A 24,910-nucleotide genomic window follows, 5' to 3' on the forward strand; every position below is an offset into this window, starting at 1 on the left:
ATAATTATGAGAGAGGAGGTAATAGATTCAGCCCTTGTAAGGGTTGGTACCCTAAAAGCTTTGAGATACAGAACTGTATCAAGGAATCTAAGAGCAGAGGAATTTTTATGCTCTTAATGCCACCATTTGTGCCCCCCACAATAAATTGATTTTCAGGCTTTTTTAAAGGGGTAGTTACCATGTTCTTGGAAGTCTGAACTAAGAGGTGGCTCACAAATCAAGAGTCAGCAGTTTGAGAAACTGCAAGCATTCTCTATCAGTGTTAACCTCTTCTGTCAAATATGTAGCCAATGATTTTAGTTTATTGTTCATTTACTGTGTGGTTATGATTAACTAACATGTTATGTCATATATAATCATTGTATGCTAAATAGAGTAAAATTGTAGGATTATAGAAGTATAAGATTGATCAGTAGTTAGAAGGGATAATTATATATTAGGTATCTAAGTAAGCAGGGCTGAAACACAAGGTCTGTAGGCTGAGGCCTGCAAGATTTTAGCTCAGCTATTTTAGGCCTTGGAGATAAGAAATGCTTGACATAAGTAAGTGACCACAGAATGACTCTATGCCACAAGATTACGGGAAAAGATGTACCAATGGGTGATATTGCGAAAAATTAACAGTAAAGTAATGTTTAGCTTACAAGATGCCCAGTAATCTCATTTTTCTAACACATGCCCTAACCAGCATGATATGTGTAAATGCTAATAAGGGATAGACAAAAATCACATTATAAAAAGGGGCTGCCCAGAGCAGGAAAATTGAGCTCCCTATGGGAAACTCCAGCAGGAACCATCCATCTACTGATGATCAATCCATGAGAAACCCTAACACTATTGTTAAGGATGTGAGTATAACCATATTTGTAACTTGGGAAATGATAACTTTAATAAAACTTGTAAAACAGACTAGATCTTGTACTTGTGAATGTGTGTGTGGTCACTACCCTTGGTCTTTGTGTGTTCCTAGAGACTCTAAATCTGAAGCAAGTAGCACAGGTGACTTTCACTCTGTTAAGCTTGAAACTGTAGCGACCAGAGCCAAACCCACAGTGATGTAATACCATATTACAAAATTCACTTTAAATAAAATAAAAGGATACAAATGCTGCACTTTATACAACCACCTCAGTGGTAATTATAACTATATAATGTGAATATTCATTTAAACAAGATTTGATAATTCCATAGAGATACAGAAACCTGATTACGTTGTGGAGACAGACAGTATCCTCATGAGCCCTTTGTTTATAAACACTCAAAAATGTATTAATATCTGCAGGGCATGCTCATCAGTTGCCATTCATGAACTTAAGATCTTTTTTTCTTTTGGGACAAAGTTAATATTACATGAAATGGCAAGAGAAAAAAATATTAAAAAAGTGTTATAAAAATAAAGGCCAGTATACTTTCACTAATTATGCTGGGTTTTCACAATCAGACACAGGAAAAGAACCCCATGACATTTGCCATAGTTTATAAAAGTTAATCACCATCTTCACAGAATTGTAGTACTGGAAGGGACCTGGAGAGGTCTTCTAGTTTATTCCGCTGCACTCATGGCAGGACTAAGTATTATCTAGACCATCCCTGACAGGTATTTGTCTAACCTCCTCTTAAAAACCTCCAATGACAGAGATTCCACAACCTCCCTAGGCAATTTATTCCAGTGCTTAACTACCCTGACAGTTAGGAAGTTTTTCCTAATGTCCAACCTAAACCTCCCTTGCTGCAATTTAAGCCCATTGCTTCTTGTCCTATCCTTAGCGGTTAAGGAGAACAATTTTTCTACCTCCTCCTTGTAATGACTTTTTATATACTTGAAAACTTATGTCCCCCCTCAGACTCTCTTCTCCACATTAAACAAACCCATTTTTTCCCAATATTCCCTCATAGGTCATGTTTTCTAGATCTTTACTCATTTTTGTTGCTCTTCTCTGGACTTACTCCAATTTGTCCACATCTTTCCTGAAATGTTGCGCCCAGAAATGGACACAGTTCTGCAGTTGAGGCCTTATCAGTATGGAGTAGAATGGAAGAATTACTTCTCGTGTCTTGCTTACAATACTCCTCCTAATACATGCCAGAATGTTTGCTTTTTTTGCAACAGTATTACACTGTTGACTCATATTTAGCTTATGATCCTATGACCCTTAAAAATATAAAAATATATTTAAAATATCCCTTTGGTGCAGCCTCTTCCTCCCTGGGCAAGCAGGGGATGGAAGTGCTACCAAATCAGCACAATCAACATGGGGAGAGAAGAACAGGACATTATATTGTAGTGACATTCTATGGTTTACCCAGCAGCAATACCAGTGGGCTGTCCACAAAGCTATATGCCCAACCCATTCTTGACTAGATGGACAATGTAACAAGAGGCCGGGATGTGAGAAATATGCAATACATTAAAATACTAACATACTGTGCTTTTCAATCCACAGATCACAGTGTGCTTTGATAAAGGCGGGCAAGCACTATTAACCCCATTTTAGGGCTTGACTGAACCCCCATTGCAGTCAATGGAAAGGCTCCACTGATTTCGGTTGGCATTCTCCTTACAGAAGAGGAAAACGAGATGTGATTTGTTCAAGTTTGCAAATAGATATAGGGAACAAAGGACTTGGATGAGGCACATTCACAAAGTTTAAAAAACATGGTGGCAAGAAGTTGGTTGCAGAGCTACTTCCTTTGCTTCCTCCTAAAACCAGAGTTTAAGGTTAATATGAACTACTACGACTTGCTGTGCAGGAGGAGAGCTTTAGGACTGCAGGAGGCATTGGCCATGGGGAAAAGTCCCACCTGTCTTGAACCACTTAACAAAAGTGCTCTTTATGTAGCGGTGTTCAATTTTACAGCTGTTTCCTTTTCAGAGAATAAAAACAACAAAAAAAACCAATTACAACTTAAATTACTAATGTTAAAACTAAAAGTAAAGGAGGAAGTAAAGGCAGTAATACTGCTCTTTAAAAAAAAAAAAAAAAAAACCCTGACAGGTGCACTCACCTTCTTTGAGAATCTTTAAATCATTTAGAAAAATCTTTGAGTCTGAATACTTCTTGCTGGCAAGCTAATTAAGCTCCTAACACCATAAATGGCACATTCTTCCCCATCTTTATTTTATGGCTGTAAAACAACTAGACTACTGTTATTACAGCTCTGTCTTTTGAGATTAATTGGCTAACCTGGTAATTGCATTTTTTCCCTCTTCTATTGCAGCTTAATCTTCTTACTGATTCTGTAAAGCTTTGCTACTTTAAATAAGCGTCACTATTATGAAGACCTTTTAGTTTATTTGTTGAGCTGCTTGCTACAAGCTACAGTGCCCACAGTAGAAAAGTAATACTGTTTATGCACGGACTACTTTCCCTGACCTCTTCTATATTTATAGAAAGTGGTCTTATAATTGGAAGTGCGTGGGCAACCTTAAGTATAATTGGTGCTACCTGCTCTGCCTATAAATAGACACAAAAATATCTATGTTAAAAGAATGTTAAGGTTGCACCATCAAGAAGTTTAGAGTTAAGAAATGCCAGAATTAAGACAGAATTATCAGACACAAATGAACACAATATGTTGGGGAAGAGTCAACATGGCTTTTCTAAAGGGAAATCTAAAGGGAGGGAAGAGAGGGGTGTCAACAAAGATATGGACAAGGTGATCCAGTGGATATAGTGTACTTTCAGAAAGCTTTTGACAAGGTCCCTCATTAAAAGCTCTTATGCAAAGTAAGCAGTGATGGGTAGGGCCCTACCAAATTCATGGTCTATTTTGGTCAATTTCACAGTCATAGGATTTTAAAAATCGTAAATGTCATGATTTCAGCTATTTAAAACTGAAATTTCATGGTGGTGTAATTGTAGGGGTCCTGACCCAAAAAGGAGTTGTGTGTGTGGGGTGTCACAAGGTTATTGTAGTGGGGTTGCGGTACTGCTACCCTTACTTCTGTGTTGCTGCTGGCAGCAACGCTGCCTTCAGACCTGGGCAGCTGGAGAATGGCAGCTGAAGGCAGCCCTGCCACCAGCAGCAGCGCAGAAGTAAGGATGGCATGGTATGGTATTGCCACCCTTACTTCTGCGCAGCTGCCTGCAGAGCTGGGCCCTCAGTCAGCAGCCGCCACTCTCTAGCCACCCAGCTCTGAAGGCAGCAGTGCAGAAGTAAGGGTGGCATGGTATGGTATTATCACCCTTACTTCTGTGCTGCTTCTGGTGGGGCGCCGCCTTCAGAGCTGGGCGCCCGGCCACCAGCCGCCGCTCTCTGGCCACCAGCCGCCGCTCTCTGGCCACCCAACTCTGAAGGCAGTGCAGAAGTAAGAGAGGCCCCCCCTAAAATAACCTTGCTACCCCCCTGCAACTCCCTTTTGGATGAGAACCCCCAATTTGAGAAATGCTGGTCTTCCCCATGAAATCCATATAATATAGGGTAAAAGCACACAAAACACCGGATTTCACAGGGGGAGACCAGATTTCTTGGTGCATGACACGTTTTTCATGGCCGTGAATTTGGCCCTAGTCATGGGATAAGAGGGAAGTTCCTCACATGGATCAGTAACTAGTTAAGAGCTAGGAAACAAAGGGGAGGAATAAATGGTCTGTTTTTCAAAGGAGATCTGGAAAAAAGGTTGAAACAGTGAGATGGCAAAGTTTGCAGATGATGCTAAATTACTCAAGACAGTTAAGTCCAAAGCTGACTGTGAAGAGTTACTAAGGAATTACACAAAACGGAGTGATTGGGCAACAAAATGGCAGATGAAATTCAACATTCACATACAAAATGATGGGGTCTAAATTAGCTTTTACACTCAAGAAAGAGCTTGGAGTCACTGTGGATAGTTCTCTGAAAACATCTGCTAATCATGCAGCGGCAGTCAAAAAAGCTAACAGAATGTTAGGGATAGATAAAAAGACAGAAAATATCATACCACCACTATATAAATCCATGGTAAACCCAACAACTTGAATATTGTGTGCAGTTCTGGTTGCCCCATCTCAAAAAGATATATTAGAATTGGAAAAAGTACAGAGAACAGCAACAAAAATTATTAGGGGCATGGAACAGCTTTCACGTGAGAAGAGATTAAAAAGACTGGGACTGTTCAGCTTAGAAAAGAGTCTAAGGGGGAATATGGTAAAGGTCTATCAAATCATGAATGGTGTGGAAAAAGTGAATGCGGAAGTGTTATTTACCTCCTTCACGTAACACATGAACCAGGGGTCACCCAATGAAATTAACAGGCAGCAGTTTAAAACAAACAAAAGGAAGTACTTCTTCACAAAATACACAGTCAACTTGTGGAACTCATTGTCAGGTGATACTGTGAAGGCCAAAAGTTTAACTGAATTCAAAAAAGAATTAGATAAGTTCATGAAGGATAGGTCCATCCAAGCCAATATGATCAGGGATGCAACCCATGCTCTGGGTGTCCCAAAAGGATGTGACTTCCTCTTCCCCTGCAAGGAGTGGCTGGGGATGTGTCAGACCAACCCCCAGAAACCTCCCCAAGCTGCAAGAAGTTCAGCATCCTCCCCTGCTTCCTGCCCCCATCGCTCCTCAGCTGCGGGGGGAGGGGTCACTGTACAGGGAGCTGCTCCTCCATCCGCCCAACTCCTATGCATCTGGACTTCCCATACCCAGACACTCCTGCCAAGCCTCATCCCGTATACCCAGAACCGCCCTAGCCCTCCATACCCAAACCCCACCCCATTGAACCCAAACCCCTGCATCTGGAGCCCCCTGCACCCAGACCCACTGCCTCCAGACTCCCACCCCTGCACCCAGATCACTCCCCTCACCAAACTCACGGCACTCAAACCCCTACCCTGATGCCCCACCCCGAGCCCCTACATCCAGACCCCCACCCCACCAAGCTCCACTCCCCCAGCACCCAGACCCCCCTGCTGAGACCTGCACTGAGCCCCAACCACTTTCACCTGGAAGCCCCTGCAGAGTCTCATTGCCCCTGCACCTGGAACCTCCTCAACGAGCCTCTGTGCATCTAGATCCCCTCACACCTAGACCCCCCACTGAGCTGTCTGCACGCAGATTGTCCCACACAGAATCCTCTTACCCCACACCTGGATCCCCCCACACTGAGCCCCTGCACACTTGGATCCTGCCTGTCCCACTCCTGGTGTGCCTGGTGCAGAGGAGCAGGGCCCCAGGGTGTCTGTGGGGCAGGCCCAGGCCTTGTGCTGTGTCAGGGTCGGGTGCAGCCTCACCACTGAGTCCATGTCCCCGAGGTGAGGACACTGCAGGGTGATCTCCCACCTTCGTGCAGCCAGTGGCCTGTGTTCCCCACTGCCATGCTGGAGCCTCTGCATTTATATGCTGACAAATAAAACTTGCAGAATTTTAAAATATTGTATGCAGAATTTTTAACTGGGGTGGGGGGGCGCAGAATGCCCTCAGGAGTAGCTTATGCATTATGATTCAATCTTTAATTACATGATCACATATTATTTTTACACCTACAAAATAAAGGGCAGCATGGGATTTCCTCAACCTTATCAGAAAATTCTAAAGACATATTCCTAAGAAGCTACAACTTCATCAAGAACATGACTATAGCATAGATTTAGCTAGTTTGAGAAAGAAGCAGGGAGGAGGAGAGAATGTTAGCACCTCATTCTGGACTGTCTTTTCCCACTACTTCTGAACTTATTCTAGGACTATGAAAGAAAGAGAATAACAATCATACCATGCAACATATCCAGCTTCACAACACAGTCAGCCTCAAAACATCGGAGTCAGAAAGTCACTCCTATGGCTAAGTGTCATACATGGAAGCATATTGCACCATTCAGTATCCTTACAAGTAAAGGGTCTGCACACATAAGGAAGTCAGGATATGTCTCCACAGCAAAAAAACCAAACAAACCCTGCCACAGCAAGTCTCAGAGCCTGGGCCAACTAACTTGGGTTCATGGTAGCATGGGGCTAAAAATAACAGCGTAGACATTAGGTGGACCCGAGACCCTCTTCCCTCGCCAGATTTCCGAGTTTGGGATCCAGCCTGAGGCCAAATGTCTACACTGCTATTTTTAGCCTCGCAGGATGAGCCTGAGTCAGTTAACCCGGGCTCTCAGACTTGCTGCCATGGTTTTTTTGCTGTGTAAATGTACCTTAAGCTTGCAATGTATTCAAACTGTTGGGTGTTATTTTTTCCTGCAAGGTGCCCTGGATTGGTCTACTTCTGTCTTTTTCCTTGTGTTCCCTGACTGTAACTTCATGTGAGATGACATTTCTTTCTCCTACAGCTCAAACAAAAGCTTCACAGCATAGTCACATTTATTTTTTGCTTCAATTAGTCTTTCTGACAAACTGCAGTAAAATCTGGCTCATGTGCCTGTAAAGAACAGGATTTTCTCAGAATAAGTCAACTGATTATGTGCAAGATGTGATGAGCTACTGAATCCCTCCTTTGCCCTTCCACTTTTGATTAATCATAATATTTGACTTTAAACTACAAGCTTGCTCATGATGGATGTGGAAAAAAGAACCCTTTGCTCCACCTTCCAGGCAGAAATAAAACTCTCCATATTGCCAGGCAAGATTCACCACCAGTATGGTCCACCCTGGAAACCTGTCTGCCAGATTCTCAAAGACTAATAGAAAAATTTACCTAAACAAAAGACCAAAGCAGCATAAGAGAAATGAACAATCATGGAACTACCCACTTTCAGGACTAAATACAGAATCTATTGATTCGATTTAGCTTTCCCCTCAATAATTTCTTCACCCACATACAGAATATACCCACTCTCTTCTCACAAACAACCTCTAAGCTAACTCTCCTATAGGTTTGTAAGGAAGATTGTTATTTCTATTTTTAAATACTTGGGAGGTGCACAGAGTACCTAGATAGAGCAAGTATTTATCTTGCTATTCTGGCAAACACTGTAAAAGACAAAGAAAGTACAAAACATATATGCTGTTGCTTTTTCAATACTAGTAGTTCAAAATCTGGGTCACTAATTGTACAAAGATGATTCCCCCTCACACCAATGTTGAAGTAATCTTTCAGAGAGTTGCAGACCAACAGTCTACTCAGAGATTACTACTATGGAAGCTAAAGATGCTGCTGCAATTAAAAAGAAGAGCTTGTAATACCATCTACTTATGGAGGATGCAACCTCCTTGGAGTCCTCATCCAAAGATGATCTATCTCCTAATCAAGGATACCTTTAAAACATGAACCTGAATGCCCTTCTCACAATCAGATTTCTCTTACTCATTCCTGGTAAAGTGGCAGAATGAAGAAAGGACACCCCCTTGAAACAGGTGTACAGGTGAAGAGATTTTTAGCAGAGCCACAAAGACCAATCTGACCACTGTTTCCTGGTGGGAAATGGAGGGATTGCTAGAGGGAATGACTGAAAGTTTCTCCACTCTTCTGGAACAAAAACTGTCCATAGGAAAATAGTCCTGAGCACAGGCAAACTCTCAAACATTAGTGCTTAGAGCTCAAAAGTAGGATCCATTAGGATGTTCAGGACAAGCTCCAGGTCCAAGGAAGAAAGAGGGGGCCAAGGCCTCATTCTGAACCTTGCTGCTGTCTCTATGATCCTGACCATCTTTGGGTGTAAATTGACCAAGGAACAATTAAGCCTGTCCCTTCGAACAACTGTGTCATCCAAGAGCCAAGACTCAAACCTTTATTCAGCCCACCCTTGACAAGAGCCAGAAGGCCTGGAGCACAGGTGAGATTAACCTCTCTAGTCCTATACCAAGCAAACCTTAAAGATACTCCAACTTCCAGACTCAGTAATAAGATCATGAGGTGTAGATTAAACATAAGCAGAACCATGGTGAATCCCAAAGTCTGAAAAAATCACTCTAAAAAAAGGTTTTGTCAAGTTTTCCTGGTGAACTAGACCTTGACAAAACAAATCCCACCTGGAAGATACAGGAATCATTCAAATGAAATTTAACAATTCTAAACACCACAGCTGCCAGGTCTAGGATGGAGCCATTAAGATGGCTATGGCAAGAGGCCTTGGAACCCTTTGCAGAAACCTGCCCACAGCTGAGAGAGGGCATCAGCTCTAAGGGCCAGAAAGTCCCTGGAGCTGACATAGTAGTCCCTGATCTCTGCTCTCCCAGGCAATCACCAGGTCTACTTGAGAGTGCTCCATTTCATGCAGACCTCCTAAAGAAGTTCCACTCTCCAGAGCAAATTTGATAGATTTGGTGTTCAGGTCCCCAGTAATATGAATCAGTGAGAGGGAGATAAGGATTTTTTTCCCCAGCTCACAGAATGCAGAACTCAGTCATTGTGCCTTTGCTCTGTCTTCCCTACAACTCAGTGGTCCAAAATATCAGATATTCCCACATGTGGGAATACCTTTACAGCCACTGGGAGAAGGCTGCTATGGGTCCCTCCCCTTCTCCCATGACTCCTTTAGGCAGAGAAACATCTACAGGTAAAGCCTCTCCAACACCTGCCCCAAGACAGAAGGCTCAAGACTTAGCAAATATACTGAAATCTGGGCCTGAGAAAGTTGGTCTGTTCCCTTATAATCCCAGCAAGAACTTTAAGAGATTCAATTCCCAAAGTACTGACCCCAAAAGGAAATATTAGGCTCTAGAAGAAAGACCTGGGTGTTGTCCTTTATCAGTTATACTTCTAATGAAGAGTATGTTACCTGGGTGAAGTAGTGCTAGTTCAGCCCCATTTTAGGTAGAGGAGGACTTTGGTGCCTGCCTCTAAGAAAGATAGGAACTCTGTACTGATACACAGGTAGTAGTGTTTTCTTGAATATGGGTGGCATAGTATACTTCCGCTTCGTGATCAGAAAAAAAAAATAGCACCTGTTGTACCAAAAGGTAAATAAGCTCCCTTCGTGTGCCATATCTTCACCTGTACCAAATCCTCTTCTGTTTAATTAAACTGTAGTTATGGGATTGATGCAGAATTTTCCGAGTGAGGTTCTTTGGCTTGTGTTATGCAGGAGGTCAGACTAGATCATAGTGGTCTCTTCTGGTGTTAAAAAAAAATCTATGATTCAAACATGAACTCCAGGATTGAAGTATGTCGTACAGATGAAAGTGTGATTTGAATGAAAAGGGAAGCAGAGATCATCACTGTACCACAGTGACTGTCCATAAACTCTAATGTGGTGGAAGTGGTTGGCTTGGCTCTGCAGAAACACCATAAGGAAAGGCTCCAAATGTTTTTGGTAAGAGACATGTGGGAAAATGGGGCTTGTAAACTCGTGAGACAATTCCTGCGTCTTTTGTTAATATGACATGACTAGTCATTAGGCCACCCACAAAGAGATAGCTCCATATGGAGCTGTGGTAGATAGATAAAAACAAACCAGTTATCTAAAAAGAAAACACATTAAAATAGCCATGTGAAGAGTGAGAAGAGGATAAAAAAAAGAAAAAGAAAAAGCTAATTAAAAGTTTTACTGTGTCAGACTGAGTCATTTATATTTGCTACAACAGGAAGTAACCTGTATTTCTCAGCGGATACTGACACACTTACAGGGTGCCGACAGCATAAATTTTACTGGAATTTCCTATTTCTATCTACTGGTATGGGGCTATATACTGTACTTAGTGACCACAATGACATAGGGAACACAGAAGAAAACACTGTTTCAAACAGCTTTGAATAAACTAATAATGACTTTAGATTATAAAAAAGAAAATTTTGCAGGCCAGTCAATAACAAAGATTAGTTTTTAATCGATCTTAAGATAATGGAACATTTAAAAAGAAAATCAACGCTTGCATCCTACAGTTTCTATGGATAGGCCTGCTCTTAGACTAAATTCCAAGAACTTAAGCATTACTTGCTACACTGAGAGCTCAGTCCTGCCTTTATCCTAAACTTTGTACAAAGAGCGGTTGTATATGGATATATACAATATTTAATTTTTTTAGATACATCTGGAATATTTAATTACATGAACCAGTGGATGAAAATTCCAAACAGCATATAGCCTTCTTAGCAGAATTTCACATCCAAAGAGCATTAAAAAAAACAACTGTCACATGGTGAAAATTTGCTGCAATTTACCATCACAAGCAACCCTGCCAACCTTAATAGGGAAGGCACTGACAAGACCAAAGGGCTCACACCCAAAAGAATGAGGTTGTCGCTCAGGACCTCAAGTTTTTGCTTTTATTTTTACATTTGTTTTTAAACACAATTAAAGGCATCTAAAGCTCCTGATACCTTTTTGTCTATTATAAATCTAAATAAAAAACTGATGGCCGTGGGAGAGAATCTTTATAGTTGCAAAGGTAACCTTCGGAAAGTGAATCAATGCACCACTTCCAGAGCCTGCAGACATCCACTAAGGCCTAAGTCTACACTTAAAATTTAAGTATCAGAGGGGTAGCCGTGTTAGTCTGGATCTGTAAAAAGCGACAAAGAGTCCTGTGGCACCTTATAGACTAACAGACGTATTGGAGCATAAGCTTTCGTGGGTGAATACCCACTTCGTCAGTCTATAAGGTGCCACAGGACTCTTTGCCACTTAAAATTTAGGTTGTCATAGCTACAGTGCTCAGGGCTGTGAAAAATCCATACCTCTGAGCACTGTAGCTATGCTGACCTAACTCCTTGTGTAGACAAAGCTAGGTCAATCCAAGAATATTTCTGTTGATCTAGCTATTGTTGCTCAGGGAGGAAGTATTCCTACAGCGACACAATAAAACCCTTCCATCACTGTATACTGTCTCTACACTACGGGGTTATACTAGAATAGGTTATTTTGAACTCTACTCCTGTCCTTTGAAGGTTTGCAACCCCTCCCATCTTGGTGTCATCTGCAAATTTTATAAGTAGGGCTGTCAATTAATCTCAGTTAACTCACGCGATTAACTCAAAAAAATTAATCGCGATTAATCGCAGTTTTAATTGTCCTGTTAAATAAGAGACTACCAATTGAAATGTATTAAATATTTTGGATGCTTTTCTACATTTTCATATGTATCTTGTATTCTGTGTTGTAATTGAAATCAAAGTGTATATTTTGATTACAAATATTTGCGCTGTAAAAATGATGAACAAAAGAAACAGTATTTTTCAATTCACCTCATACAAGTACTGTAGTGCAATCTCTTTGTCCTGAAAGTGCAACTTACAAATGTAGATTTTTTTGTTATATAGCTGCACTCAAAAACAAAACAATGTAAAACTTCAGAGGTTACAAGTCCACTCAGTCCTACTTCTTTTTCAGCCAATCGCTAAGACAAACAAGTTTGTTTACATTTATAGGAGATACTGCTGCCTGCTTCTCACTTTCAGGTGACATTGTAAATAAGAACAGGCATTCGCAGGGCACTTTTGTAGCCAGCACTGCAAGATATTTGTGTGTCAGATATGCTAAACATTCGTATGCCCCTTCATGCTTCGGCCACCATTCCAGAGGACATGCTTCCATGCTGATGACGCTTGTTAAAAAATAATGCGTTAATTAAATTTGTGACTAAACTCCTTGGGGGAGAATTGTATGTCTCCTGCTTTGTTTTCCCTGCATTCTGCCATATATTTCATGTTATAGCAGTCTCGGATGATGATAGGGTGACCAGATGTCCCGATTTTATAGGGACAGTCCTGATTTTTGGGTCTTTTTCTTATATAGGCTGCTATTACCCCCACTCCCTGTCCCGATTTTTCATACTTGCTGTCTGGTCACCCTAGATGATGACCCAGACATGTTGTTCATTTTAAGAACACTTTCACTTCAGATTTCACAAAACATAAAGAAGCACTCGACCCAAGATTTAAGAATGTGAAGTGCCTTCCAAAATCTGAGAGACACGAGGTAGGGAGCATGCTTTCAGAAGTCTTAAAGGAGCAACACTCCGATGCAGAAACTACAGAACCCAAACCACCAAAAAAGAAAATCAACCTTCTGCTGGTAGCATCTGACTCAGAAAATGAAAATGAACATGCGTTGGTCCGCACTGGTTTGGATGTTTTTTGAGCAGAATCCGTCATCAACATGTCCGCTGGAATGGTGGTTGAAGTATGCGCATCTGGCACGTAAATATCTTGCGATGCTGGCTACAACACTGCCATGAGAACACCTATTCTCACTTTCAGGTCACACTGTAAACAAGAAGTGGGCAGCATTATCTCCTGCAAATGTAAACAAACTTGTTTGTCTGAGTGATTTGGCTGAACAAGAAGTAGGACTGAGTGGATTTGCAAGCTCTAAAATTTTACACTGTTTTATTTTTGAATGCAGTATTTTTGTACATAATTCTATATTTGTAAGTTCAACTTTCATGATAAAGAGATTGCATTACAGTACTTGTATTAGGTGAATTGAAAAATACTATTTGTTTTCTTTTTACAGTGAAAACATTTGTAAACAGTAAATATAAGCACTGTACACTTTGTAAATATGAGCACTGTACACTTTATATTCTGTGTTGTAATTGAAATCAATATATTTGAAAATGTAGAAGACATCCAAAAATATTTAAATAAATGGTATTCTATCATTGTTTAACAGTGCGATTAATCGCAATTAATTTTTTTAATCGCTTGACAGCCCTATTTATAAGCATACTCTCCACTCCGTTATAGAAGTCATTAGTGAAAGTGTTGAAAAGTATCAGGACAGAACCTTGAGGGACCCCACTAGATATGCCCTCCCAGTTTAACAGCAAACCATTGAAAACTACTCTGAGTATGGTCTTTCAACTGGGTATGCACCCACCTTAGAGTAATTTAATCTATAACATAGTTCCCTAGTTTGCTTATCAGAATGTCATGTGGGACTGTGTTAATGCCTTACTAAAATCAAGACATTTCACATTCGCTGCTTCCCCCCATCCACTAGGCTAGTAACCCTGTCCAAGAAGGAAATTAGGTTGGTTAGGCATAATTTGTTCCTGACAAATCCACACTGGCTATTGATCGTACCCTACTGTCCTCTAGGTATATTAAACAGTCAGTTTGTAAAATTTGTTCCAGTATCTTTCCAGGAATCAAAGTTAGGTTGACTAGTTTATAACTCCTCGGGTCTTCTTTATTCCTATTTTTAAAGATAGGTACTATATATTTGCCCTTCTTCAGTCCTCCAGTCCTCCAGGACCTCACCTGTCCTCCATGACTTCTCGAAGATAACTGCTAGTGGTTCTGAGATTGCTTTAGCTAGTTTCTTAGGTACCCTATGGTGAATTTCATCAGGCCCTGCGTTCTTGAATACACCCAACTTATCTAAATATTCCTTAATCTATTCTTTCACTCTTATTGTTAATGTTAATTGTGTTGAATATCTGGTCACAATTAACCTTTTTAGTGAGGACAGAAGCAAAAATAGATGTTGAACACCTCAGCCTTCTTGATGTCATCCATTCTTAGCTCATATTCCCCGCTAAGTAGTGGACCTACACTTTCCTTTGTCTTTCTCTTGCTCCTAATGTATTTATAGAACCTCTTCTTATTGCCTTTTATGTCCCTTGCTAGGTGTTACTCATTTTGTGCCTTAGCCTTTCTGATTTTGTCCCTACACGCTTACGCTACTGTTTTGTATTCATCAATACAATTTGTCCATGTTTCCATTTTTGTAGGATTCCTTTTTTATTTTCAAGTCATTAAAGAGCTCCTGATAGGAAAAATAGTAAGAGATCATTATGACTCTATCTTTTCTTCCCATCAGGATAGTTTGCAGCTGTGCCTTTAAAACTGTCTCTTTGAGAAACTGCCAGCTTTACAGTACAGAGTAGCTGAGTCCCCACTACATTATAAGCTCTCGAGTCAGCAGCACTCGAGCTTCAACTCTGATGGGCCAGCTAGCTGAATTTAAAGAACCACTTAACTCAAACTCAAGACTTGTATGCATACAGGGGAATAAGATTAGGGGCAAGACTCAAGATACAACTCGAGCTAACACTGCAGCAAAGACAAGCTATAAGAATTTCCCCAAGGCATAACAGACTAACAGAAAAAGCAATTAACTGCTTTGCAAGCTAGCCTGACTCTTGAAGATTACTGCTTGTCTGAAGCACTTGGCATCATGGAATCCACTGACTTTCATAAAGACAAAAGAGTGTGCATTCTAATTTACATGCTGATTCTGGACTTCCTCCCAATTAAACCCACAGTGGACCAAGTTCAGACCTGATGAAAGTGGGTGTATCTCCACTAAAGTCAAAAGAATTACACCTGCTTAAACCTGCCTGAATTTGATCCTTTTCTTAAAAATACTAAAAAGTTAACTTTCCAAAGGCTGAAAAACCTATATAAAAAACCTACAACCTTTCAAAAAACCCAACACTACCCAATTCAAGTAACATCAAGCATTACCAGAATTGTTAAAGTTCCCAAGACCTCAAGTTAGCAACAATCAGTTTCTAGAGTCCTCTTTAGATTAATTTTCATTTCTGCTCTTCTCAGTTTTGTCTCATAAGTATTTCAAGACATTCGGGTGTTCCTTACCTAAAATACCATTTTTCAGGATAGAGAGATACCATATACCTATGGGTCTATCCAGGGTCAGTAGCTAACTCCTTTCTCCTCAGACCAGATAAATTGGGGTATCAGAAAACTGCTCAATTCCTTTTTTCTTTTGTGCCACATACACAAGTATATCCATTGCTGTAATTCTGATTGTGGTGCCTTTCCTATTTATTGGTACAGATTTAGGTAAATGTCTTCTGTAATATATTGGTTCCTCTTTTGCATTTAAGCCAACTAAAACAGCAAGTGGCTTGTAATATACTCTTTCTTTAGGTATTCCAAGAAGTCAGATATTATGCAAACTAAACTTGTGTTTGATAAGTTTTGCTCTGTCTCAAAGCACTACGATTTTTAATAAATGGTGTGCAAGACTTCATGCATTTTAGAACATAAACCTTTAACTGTTGAGCTTTAGACTGATTCAAGTTGCTTAGAAGTCCTCACAATAAGATGTTGGCTGCAGAGCTTTGCCAGACACTTAAGCTGCATGATGGTATCTTATCTGTATGACAGTGGCACGAAAAAAATATTTGGTAAGAGGGACAATACCTAAAGGAAAATAAAGCTGATAAAACTCATCATAGTTGAATAAAACCTCCGAAGCCAGTGGGGAAGGCAAGAACCAGACACTCCAAGTAAAACCAAGGAAGGAATGAACAAACCTCTCTGCCAAGATTGAAAACTGTTTTTGCTCCTATTCTTGTCCGTCTTCACACTCCTTCCCCTTAAGCTATTTTTACTATGAAAAATTGTCTCTTAACATCCACGCCAATTTCAATGTGATACACAATTAAAATGTCTGGAATAAGTGACTACTTTCTCCCAAATACTGTGCATATAGCAAAAGAGAATGATGACAATATTATTACACTGATGAATGTACAATAAATGTTTTGTTAGCCCTTATGTTAGCTGGCTTTACCAAGCTGTCGTCTGCTCCATGGATAAATTCCTTTAGTATCTGTTGGACAAAGACTTACGAATTTATTGAATACCAAAGGTTTGATACTTTATCTACTTATAAACTAGGTAAACACCCTTGACTTGACAAAAGTCATAAGGAAACAGCAGGTGAGAAAAGATATATTTACAGTACTGCATCAGGCAGTGAGTAAAGAATACCAGTTGTTATACTGACAGCAACAGCAAGGTATGGGTTGGGATGAACTGTCAAACAGAGTCTTGTTAAGAGAACAGTAAAAAAACGATACTGTATGCTGATATCTACCTACTAACTTGGAGCTGATCCTACGTTTTATGCCAAATTGGATCAAAATAAAATGTGATATCAAAGCAGGCCTACTTTAGCGTCAGCCTACAAATTTCACCTTTGTGTAAAGTTTTTGTTCCTGATAGTGGGGTTTCCAAGGTTTTGCCTCCACTCTGGGATTAATAGAGCAGCAAAAGTTTAGTTAGTGCTGAACAAAACAAGGAAGACAATGTGGTATTCACGCCAGAGCAGCTTACAGTCTAAGTATCACCTTTAATACTAGTTATAGGTTTGTGTTAATTTTTCTAAGGACCTTCTTGCCGTGTGTACCTATATATTGAATTTATTTAAATTTATAGAGTAGATATGATGTCAAACGTGGTAGGAAACCTAGCTAATTTACCTCACCCAAGGCAGTAATAAAGAAAAGATTAAATGTGGGGGAGGAGGCAAAGAAATCATTAAGTGAACTTTACTATAGTCATTATTTGCAACTTGTGACTAGTATATTATTGAAAGCACATGAATCAAGCTTCTCTTCTTGGTTTTCATACTCACCTAAACCTTTTTGTCCAGGGTTTTTAGCAAAGGTAAAGGTAAACTGATAAAAATCTTTGAACTTTATTGGATCCTTTAGCTCTTGTTCCAATCTTGGCAATAGAGCTTTTAGCTTGTCTGTGGTGTCACACCTGCCGTAGAAGAGATGACAATATTTGTTTATAAAGCATACATAAACCATTTTAGAAAAGAAGTTTATAAATATTTATTATAAACCCACAAATGAGTAACATTATTGTAAGATTCAACTACAAAGTATCACTTTGGTTTACTTTACTAAACATTTAAGGGCCCTAAGCAGAAACAAGGTTATATACAAGCACCAAAAGTATACAGACGAGTAAGACTGAGCCATTTAGTTCAGGGACTTTTTTCCCCCATAGATTTCAACAGCAGAATGGACCATCATCATCTAGTCTGACCTCCTGCAAAACAGTGCAGAGATTCTTGTATCCAGCCCAGAACTGCTGGTTGAGCTAAGAGCACAGCTTTTAGAAAGATGTCCATCTTCGTTTTAAAGACTCCAAGTGAGGGAGAATCTCCCACATCCCTAGGTATGTTGTTTCAATGGTTGATTACCCTGACTGTAAAAATTTTACACCTTATTTCTAGTCTGAACTTGTCTAGCTTCAGCTTCAAGCCACTGGGGATCTCAAAATGCCTTGAAGGGTGATGTAATGTATGGGAATAAGTAACAGCTTCCCCAACTGTGTTGCTGTGGATATCGTAAGTTACAAGTTGCGGTTTATTTTATTTCTTGGTTGTTGTTAATACTTAAGACTACTTTTGTGAGCATGTTTGTTTGTGCATTAGTGTGAACTGATGGGTATGTGAATGTGTGCGTGTGCGCACACCTCAGACTGCAGATTAGAGCTGATCAAAAAACTTTCTTAATTGGTTGAGCTGATGGATTAATGAACGTTCTTCTATCTTAAACAGACCACCAGAATCAAGTAAAATTTAAATATAACTAATTGCAATCCTATTGAACTGTAATGTACTGTTTTTTTATTACTTTTATTGCTGTTACACAAAAGTTGAGGTTTTTTAAATTTATGAAACCACCCACCGTAGTCTAAGTACACCATATGGGAATCTGTACTAAATGTTAAGCTTGTGACCAATGATAACTTTAGAAGACTTTTCAACCACTAAACTGTATCATCCACACTGTCACGTTCCTTAATCAAAAGCCAGGAAAAAGACGAGTCCTCCACCATGACTTGAATGCCGACGGATTGGCAGACCAAGGTGGAAGCAAATTTCAGAATTGAGACCCTTCTGCTTAAAGACAATAATATTGAGGCATTGCCAGCTAAATTACCCAATCTAACCTCCGCTGACTCAGCGTCATATAGGAAGAATAAGGGTTTCTCAGGTAGCGAGGACACAAACCAAAAGACAGATTTACTGGATGTAGCCAATACTATGAATTGAACCTGGAAACAAATGAAGAACAACAGAGGAGTTGGAAGCACATCTTGAATGGGGGAGGGGGAACAGAGGGATAGGAAAGGAAGAGATCACCCCGGCTCCTATCTGCTCCCCAGCCCAATCCTGGGCACTGCTCCAGCCTATCTGGGTTCTGCCGTCACCTCTGCCTCCACATGCGTGCACACAATTACTACCTCTCCACTGGTGGAGGTGTGTCCTGCCCCCAGCCATTGCTTGAGCTGAGGGGCTGGCCAGAATCTGATTGACTCTCAGCTCCCAAGCAATCAGCCAATAGGGAGGGAGCAGCTGGAGCTGGATTGCACTGGGCAGAGTCAGAGGGAAGCAGAGCTGAGCAAGGACAGAAACATAGATAATCCCCCACAACATTTCTATTGCGGGAACTGTTGTGATAATTTGGCCTACAAATTTGCCTTAATTGAGAACTCAATGTAAAAAGTACATGAGAGTTCAGAAGATGTCATGATAATTTATAACAACAAATGTTGATGGGAAAAGGTATGAAAGAGAGACAGAGAGAATTAGTCCAAACAAAAAGGCTACAGATATAACTCAAGGACTGTGTTAAGATTATTCTTGATAAACAAGACAGTGTGGAACCAGAAATAAGTGAACCAAAATTGGTATGTCAGAAATTAGGTCTGACTGGTGGACAAAATGATGGGACAGGCTATATTGCCCATCACTCCTTTTCTGGGTCCTTAAAGAACGAGGCTATGTAGAGAAAAACACGCTACTAGAGCAAGCTTCATTATCATGGCTGCCACCCCTACCATCTTCTGAGATCCTACGCTTTGTCATCCTGATCCTGAGAGATGTTCTGACCAGAGGTCAAAGAGAGGGACCCAAATGACATTGGGATTCAGCTGGAGCCAGTAGAGCTGACAACCACCACCTGGGATGAAATAGGATCAGACTAACAACAGCTCCAGCTCATCTCAACTAACCTCTTCTCTTTCCCCCAAAAGGATAGTTATTACTATCTTTGATACCTTCTTAGAGACTGTTAAACAACAGGGGTTTTCCTTCTAAAAGCTTTCTCCAGCTAAAGAGAAAGGGAACAAGAGATACTGTTAAAATGAAAGATTTAAAATGCTTGAACTGTTTTTCCTTTTTTCTTTTATCTTTAATAGAAAGTTTAAAGGATTTTTAATGGTGTGTTTGCCATGGTACTAAACAGGCTGTGGTCTCTGTATAACAAACCCCAAATCTTGTTTAACACTGTTTAATGTTGGACAGTGACTGGGTTATGTTAACACCTTTGGCCCACATATTCTATATTACACAACAGGGCACTAGCCAGCACTGCCTTTCACCTCCATGCCACCCTCTCCCCGTGGTTCCACCTCCCCTTGGCAACAATATAGTTTTCAGAGAATTACCTTAATAAATTTATTCCAGGTAAAATTGCCAGGAGGCAGACAGCTTCATTTTTTTTATCAGCTGAAACTTCAAGAATAACTTTATTAGAGCACCTTGAGGAAATCTATTTTGAAGGTGAAAGACATGGATAGTCATGGCAAAGATCACGTCTTGGAGAAATGGTCACAAATGCCTTATGTAGTGCAGCTAAAATAACATCTTTGACTTCCAATACACTCTGATAATGAGCAATCAGAGATTCAAACACTTCTTTACATCAAGAACTTCTTGTCTGAAGGGTAGGTCAACTCCCTAAATAATGGAGACAGGTGCCATACTCTAGAGACTTTCTGGCAGTATCGTTTTGTCTGGATCAAGCCTCAATCATTTTCCTTTCATCTAATTTCTAATCTATGCCTCCTGTTAGGAAAGCAAAGAGACTGCAGCACCTGGGTTCAGCAAGAAAGGTGTCAAGCCACCTATGATCAGCATATCAATGGCCAGACCATGAGACTATTGGTCACCTACACACACAGAGCCTCACATATGTGTTGAGCAGAATTCTGTCTAAAACAGCTCTCAGCGCAGAAGAGCAATACCACCAGGAAGAGGTGAAACCACTAAAGTCTGCTGGCAGGTTTAAAAAGAATCAGCATGAACACCTACTGCTGCCCAATGTTAGATAATCAAGCAATTATCCTAACAGTCTCTAGCCAAAAGCAAGAATGAAAGGGATAAAATAAATAAGAGGACTTCATATGACATCAAAGTTTTTTCATTCCCTTTTTTCCATATCCATTCCTTACCCAAAAAGGAAAGCTTAGAAAGAGGTTAGGAATTGATGAGATCACAAGCAACAAATGGTTTCTTGAGCAGGGGCCTAATAAACACTTGTGTTTTATAGAAGTTGGCACCTTATTAGTATCTTCCTGCAGTACGACAATCTCAAACCAACCTAAATTTTATTAGCAACAAGAGATATGGGATCAAGTCACAGGCCAAAGCTCTTCACACACCTCTACAACAATCTCAATTAATGGAACTCAATGTGACCCTTCTGGGAGTGGATCAGTCAACATGAGAAGAACGTATTTGATACATCTTTTCCATGAAACAGGTGTGTGTGGGGGGGGGGGGGGGGGGGGCTGTCAAGTGATTAATCGTGCTGTTAATAATATAATACTGTTTATTTAAATGTTTTTGGATGTTTTCTACATTTTCAAATATATTGATTTCAATTACAACACAGAATACAAAGTGTTCAGTGTTCACTTTATATTTATTTTTATTTCAAATATTTGCACTAACAAAAAAAACAAAATAGTATTTTTCGATTCAATTTTTCAAGTACCGTAGTGCAATCTTATCAGGAAAGTTGAACTTACAAATGTAGAATTATATACAGAAAATAATTGCATTCAAAAATAATACAATGTAAAACTTTAGAGCCTAGAAGTCCACTAAGTCCTACTTCAGACAATCGCTCAAACAAGTTTGGTTACAATTTGCAGGAGATGATGCTTGTAGTAAGAGGAGGCCCTGAGATATAAATCTTAGTATCAGAGGCCCGGTATGAGGCCTAAGGCCTGAACTAAAGTAATGGTCAGGGTTTTGCTAACATAAAGCAAAGTTAAGCTGTGAGCCAGAGGCAGGCCCTGCTCACAGAAGCTGGCAAGGAAAGGGCTGATGCTGCAAAAAGAGACATACCTAAAAGGTACTGAACACCAGATATCAGAACACATACTATACTGGAACATTCCACAGATAACATGGAACAGGCCGACCCATCCCAATGACAGGGGCAAAAGGGTAAAATGATGGATAGAGTTGTTTTGATCGAACCAACATGTACAAGGTGAGAGGCGGCACCTTACTACGTAGAGGGGTTGTACCTTGCTGTGTAGAGGGGTTGCACCTCAATACGTCAGGAGTGATGTATAACTTGTTTGTACCTGTGTATAAGAATGTATCCCTGGGGCGGTATCTTTGTCCAGCCAAGGGGGCAGTGGAAAGTCCCGCCACTGACTGAGCTGAGTCCATTGCCGAGCAGCACTTTCTCGTAGTATGCCCTGAATTAGGCTAAGAAACCTACAGGGAACTGCAATTGTGTCAGGGTCGCAATAAACCTGGCCGAGGTGCCTTCGTACCTTACTAGACTCTGTGGTTATTGGGGGTTCTCGTCGGGTTTGCTGTGTCAGCTATCTGCAGAGCTGGGACCGCACACAGAGGGAACACACGCACGCAGCCGAGTGATATCAACACAGGAGAAAGCAGAGCACCACACCGGTAGCATCTGACAACAATGCTGACCACTACTTGTTTAAAATGTCACCTGAAAGTGAGAACAGGCGTTCGCATGGCACTGTTGTAGCCAGCGTCACAAGATATTTGCATGCCAGATGAGCTAAAGATTCATATGTCCCTTCATGCTTCAACCACCATTCCAGAGGACATGCTTCCATGCTGATGATGGTTCTGCTCGATAACAATCCACAGCAGAGTGGACCGATGCATGTTCATTTTCATCATCTGAATCAGACGTCACCAGCAGAAGGCTGATTTCCATTTTTGGTGGTTTGGGTTCTGTAGTTTCCTCATCTGAGTGTTGCTCTTTTAAGATTTGTAAAAGCATGCTCCACACCTCGCTCCTCTCAGATTTTGGACGGCACTTCAGATTCTTAAACCTTGGGTTGAGTGCTGCAGCTATTTTTAGAAATCTCACATTGGTACCTTCTTTTGCATTTTGTCAAATCTGCTATGAAAGTGTTCTTAAAACGAACATGTGCTGGGTCATCCAAGACTGCTGTAACATGAAATATATGGCAGAATGTGGACATTTCTCCCCCAAGGAGTTCAGTCATAAATTTAATTAATGAATCATTTTTTTAAACAAGCGTCATCAGCATGGAAGCATGTCCTCTGAAATGGTGGCTGAAGCATGAAGGGGCATAAAAATGTTTAGCATATCTGGCACATAAATACCTTGCAACGCTGGCTACAAAAGTGCCATGCGAACGCCTGTTCTTATTTACAACGTCACCTGAAGGTGAGAAGCAGGCAGCAGTATCTCCTGTAAATTTAAACAAACTTGCTTGTCTTAGTAACTGGCTGAACACGAAGTAGGACTGAATGGACTTGTAGGCTCAAAAGTTTTACATTGTTTTATTTTTGAGTCTAGTTATGTAACAAAAAAAATCTACATTTGTAAGTTACACTTTCATAAGAAAGAGATTGCACTCCAGTACTTGTATGAGGTGAACTGAAAAATACTATTTCTTTTATTTATCTTTATAGTGCAAATATTTGTAATAAAAAATAAATAATATAAAGTGAGCACTGTACACTTTGTATTCTGTGTGGTAATAGAAATCAATATATTTGAAAATGTAAAAAAAACCATCCAAAATATTAAATAAATTTCAATAGGTATTCTATTATTTAACAGTGCGACTAATCACGATTAATTTTTTGAGTAAATCGCGTGAGTTAACTGCGATTAATCGACAGCCCTAATATATAATTCCTGTCAGTGATAAATGCAGGGCTCTACACGGGGGGCTGGGCTGAGGCTCTGAGGCATCCCCGTGCCAGAGCGCGGTCAGGGAGAGCTGCGTGGGCAGCTGGGGAGAGCCTGCACGAAGTTGCGACCGAGGGCAGGTGGAGGGTCTGGGCAGGGAGCCTGGGGACATGGTTGGGGGCTATTCGCAGTCCCCTTCCCTCCCCCGCACCGTGGGCAGGTCTGCCGCAGCTCCCCACAGCTCCCTGGCTGGGCTCCACGCTGGCCTGGCTGGGGGGGGGAGACCTATGGAACTGCCCGGGGGCTCCGCCCAGGGCAGGTGGAGGGTCCGCCATGGCTCTCCACAGCTGCCCGCCCAGCTCTTACGGTGGCTGGGCTGCAGCTCCGAGCCGCTTCCCTCCCCAGCTGGAGCCGGGTCGGGAGAGACACGCTAGCAGCTGTGGGGAGCCACGGCAGACCCTCCACCTGCCCTGGCCGGCGGGCCCGAGCAACCTCCCGCCCAGTGTCCAGCCCCGCCACCCAGGGCAGGGGGAGGGACCCAGGCTCCCCACAGGTACCAGCATGGCTCTCCCTGACCTGGCTCCGGCCAGGGAGGTGGCTCAGAGCCAGAGCCCAGCCACAATAAGAGCCAGGCGGACAGCTGTGCGGAGCTGCAGCAGACCCTCCACCTGTCCTGGGCTGGGGGCCCGAGCCGCCCCCGGCCCGTGTCTCTGCCCCCCCACTCAGTGTCTCTGCTTTCCAGCCCCTCCACCCAGCATCCCTGCCTCCCCAGCCACTCTGCCCTGGGCAGGTGGAGAGACCCAGGCTCCCCACAGTTGCCAGTATGGCTTTCCCCAATCCGGCTCTGGCTAGGGCAGCTTGGAGGTGCAGCCCAGGCACGGTAAGAGCCAGGCAGGCAGCTGTGGGGTGCCGCAGTGGACCTTCCACCTGCCCTGGGCATGGGGACCAAGCAGCCCCCCCGCCCAGTGTCCCTGCCCCCCAGCCTCCTGCCCAGGGCAGGTGGTCCTCACAGCTGCTCGCCCAGCTCTTACCATCAGAGCCCTGCGTGGATACAAAATTTATATCCGCATCCGCGCTATCTGCAGAAATGGTCCACAGATATAAAGGGGATACCTGTGGTTTTGCAGGGCTCTAACCATTTCCACTACTGTTGCCTTAACTTCAACCCCAGATACCTCATCTCTCACAGGTTCTTAGAATACTAATATGACCAATACAGAGAACATCTAGAAAGATGGAGCTTATGTACTGCACAATTAGCAAACAAACATTTAGAGACAGCTAAGGTTGCAGTAAGATAAATCCCACCCATACAAAACCTTAAAAGTAGGATGGATAAAAATTAGTGATAAAAAATCAGATTTTTTTTTGTTTAAATTAT

General features: G+C 41.5%; 1 protein-coding gene across 2 annotated transcripts in view; it reads right to left on the reverse strand.

The window, feature by feature from the left end:
• Positions 1-24,910, reverse strand: part of DCUN1D2 (defective in cullin neddylation 1 domain containing 2) — a 64,989-nt gene that overhangs the window by 27,996 nt on the left and 12,083 nt on the right. For both annotated transcript variants that reach the window (XM_024219556.3, XM_024219555.3), the window contains exon 4: positions 17,199-17,329. In XM_024219556.3, the coding sequence (XP_024075324.1) occupies positions 17,199-17,329 (131 nt within the window). The remainder of the gene's footprint in view (positions 1-17,198; positions 17,330-24,910) is intronic.

Source organism: Terrapene carolina, unplaced genomic scaffold, assembly GCF_002925995.2.
Source record: "Terrapene carolina triunguis isolate 2854851 unplaced genomic scaffold, T_m_triunguis-2.0 Scaffold21, whole genome shotgun sequence".
Classification (NCBI taxonomy): Eukaryota; Metazoa; Chordata; order Testudines; family Emydidae; genus Terrapene; species Terrapene triunguis.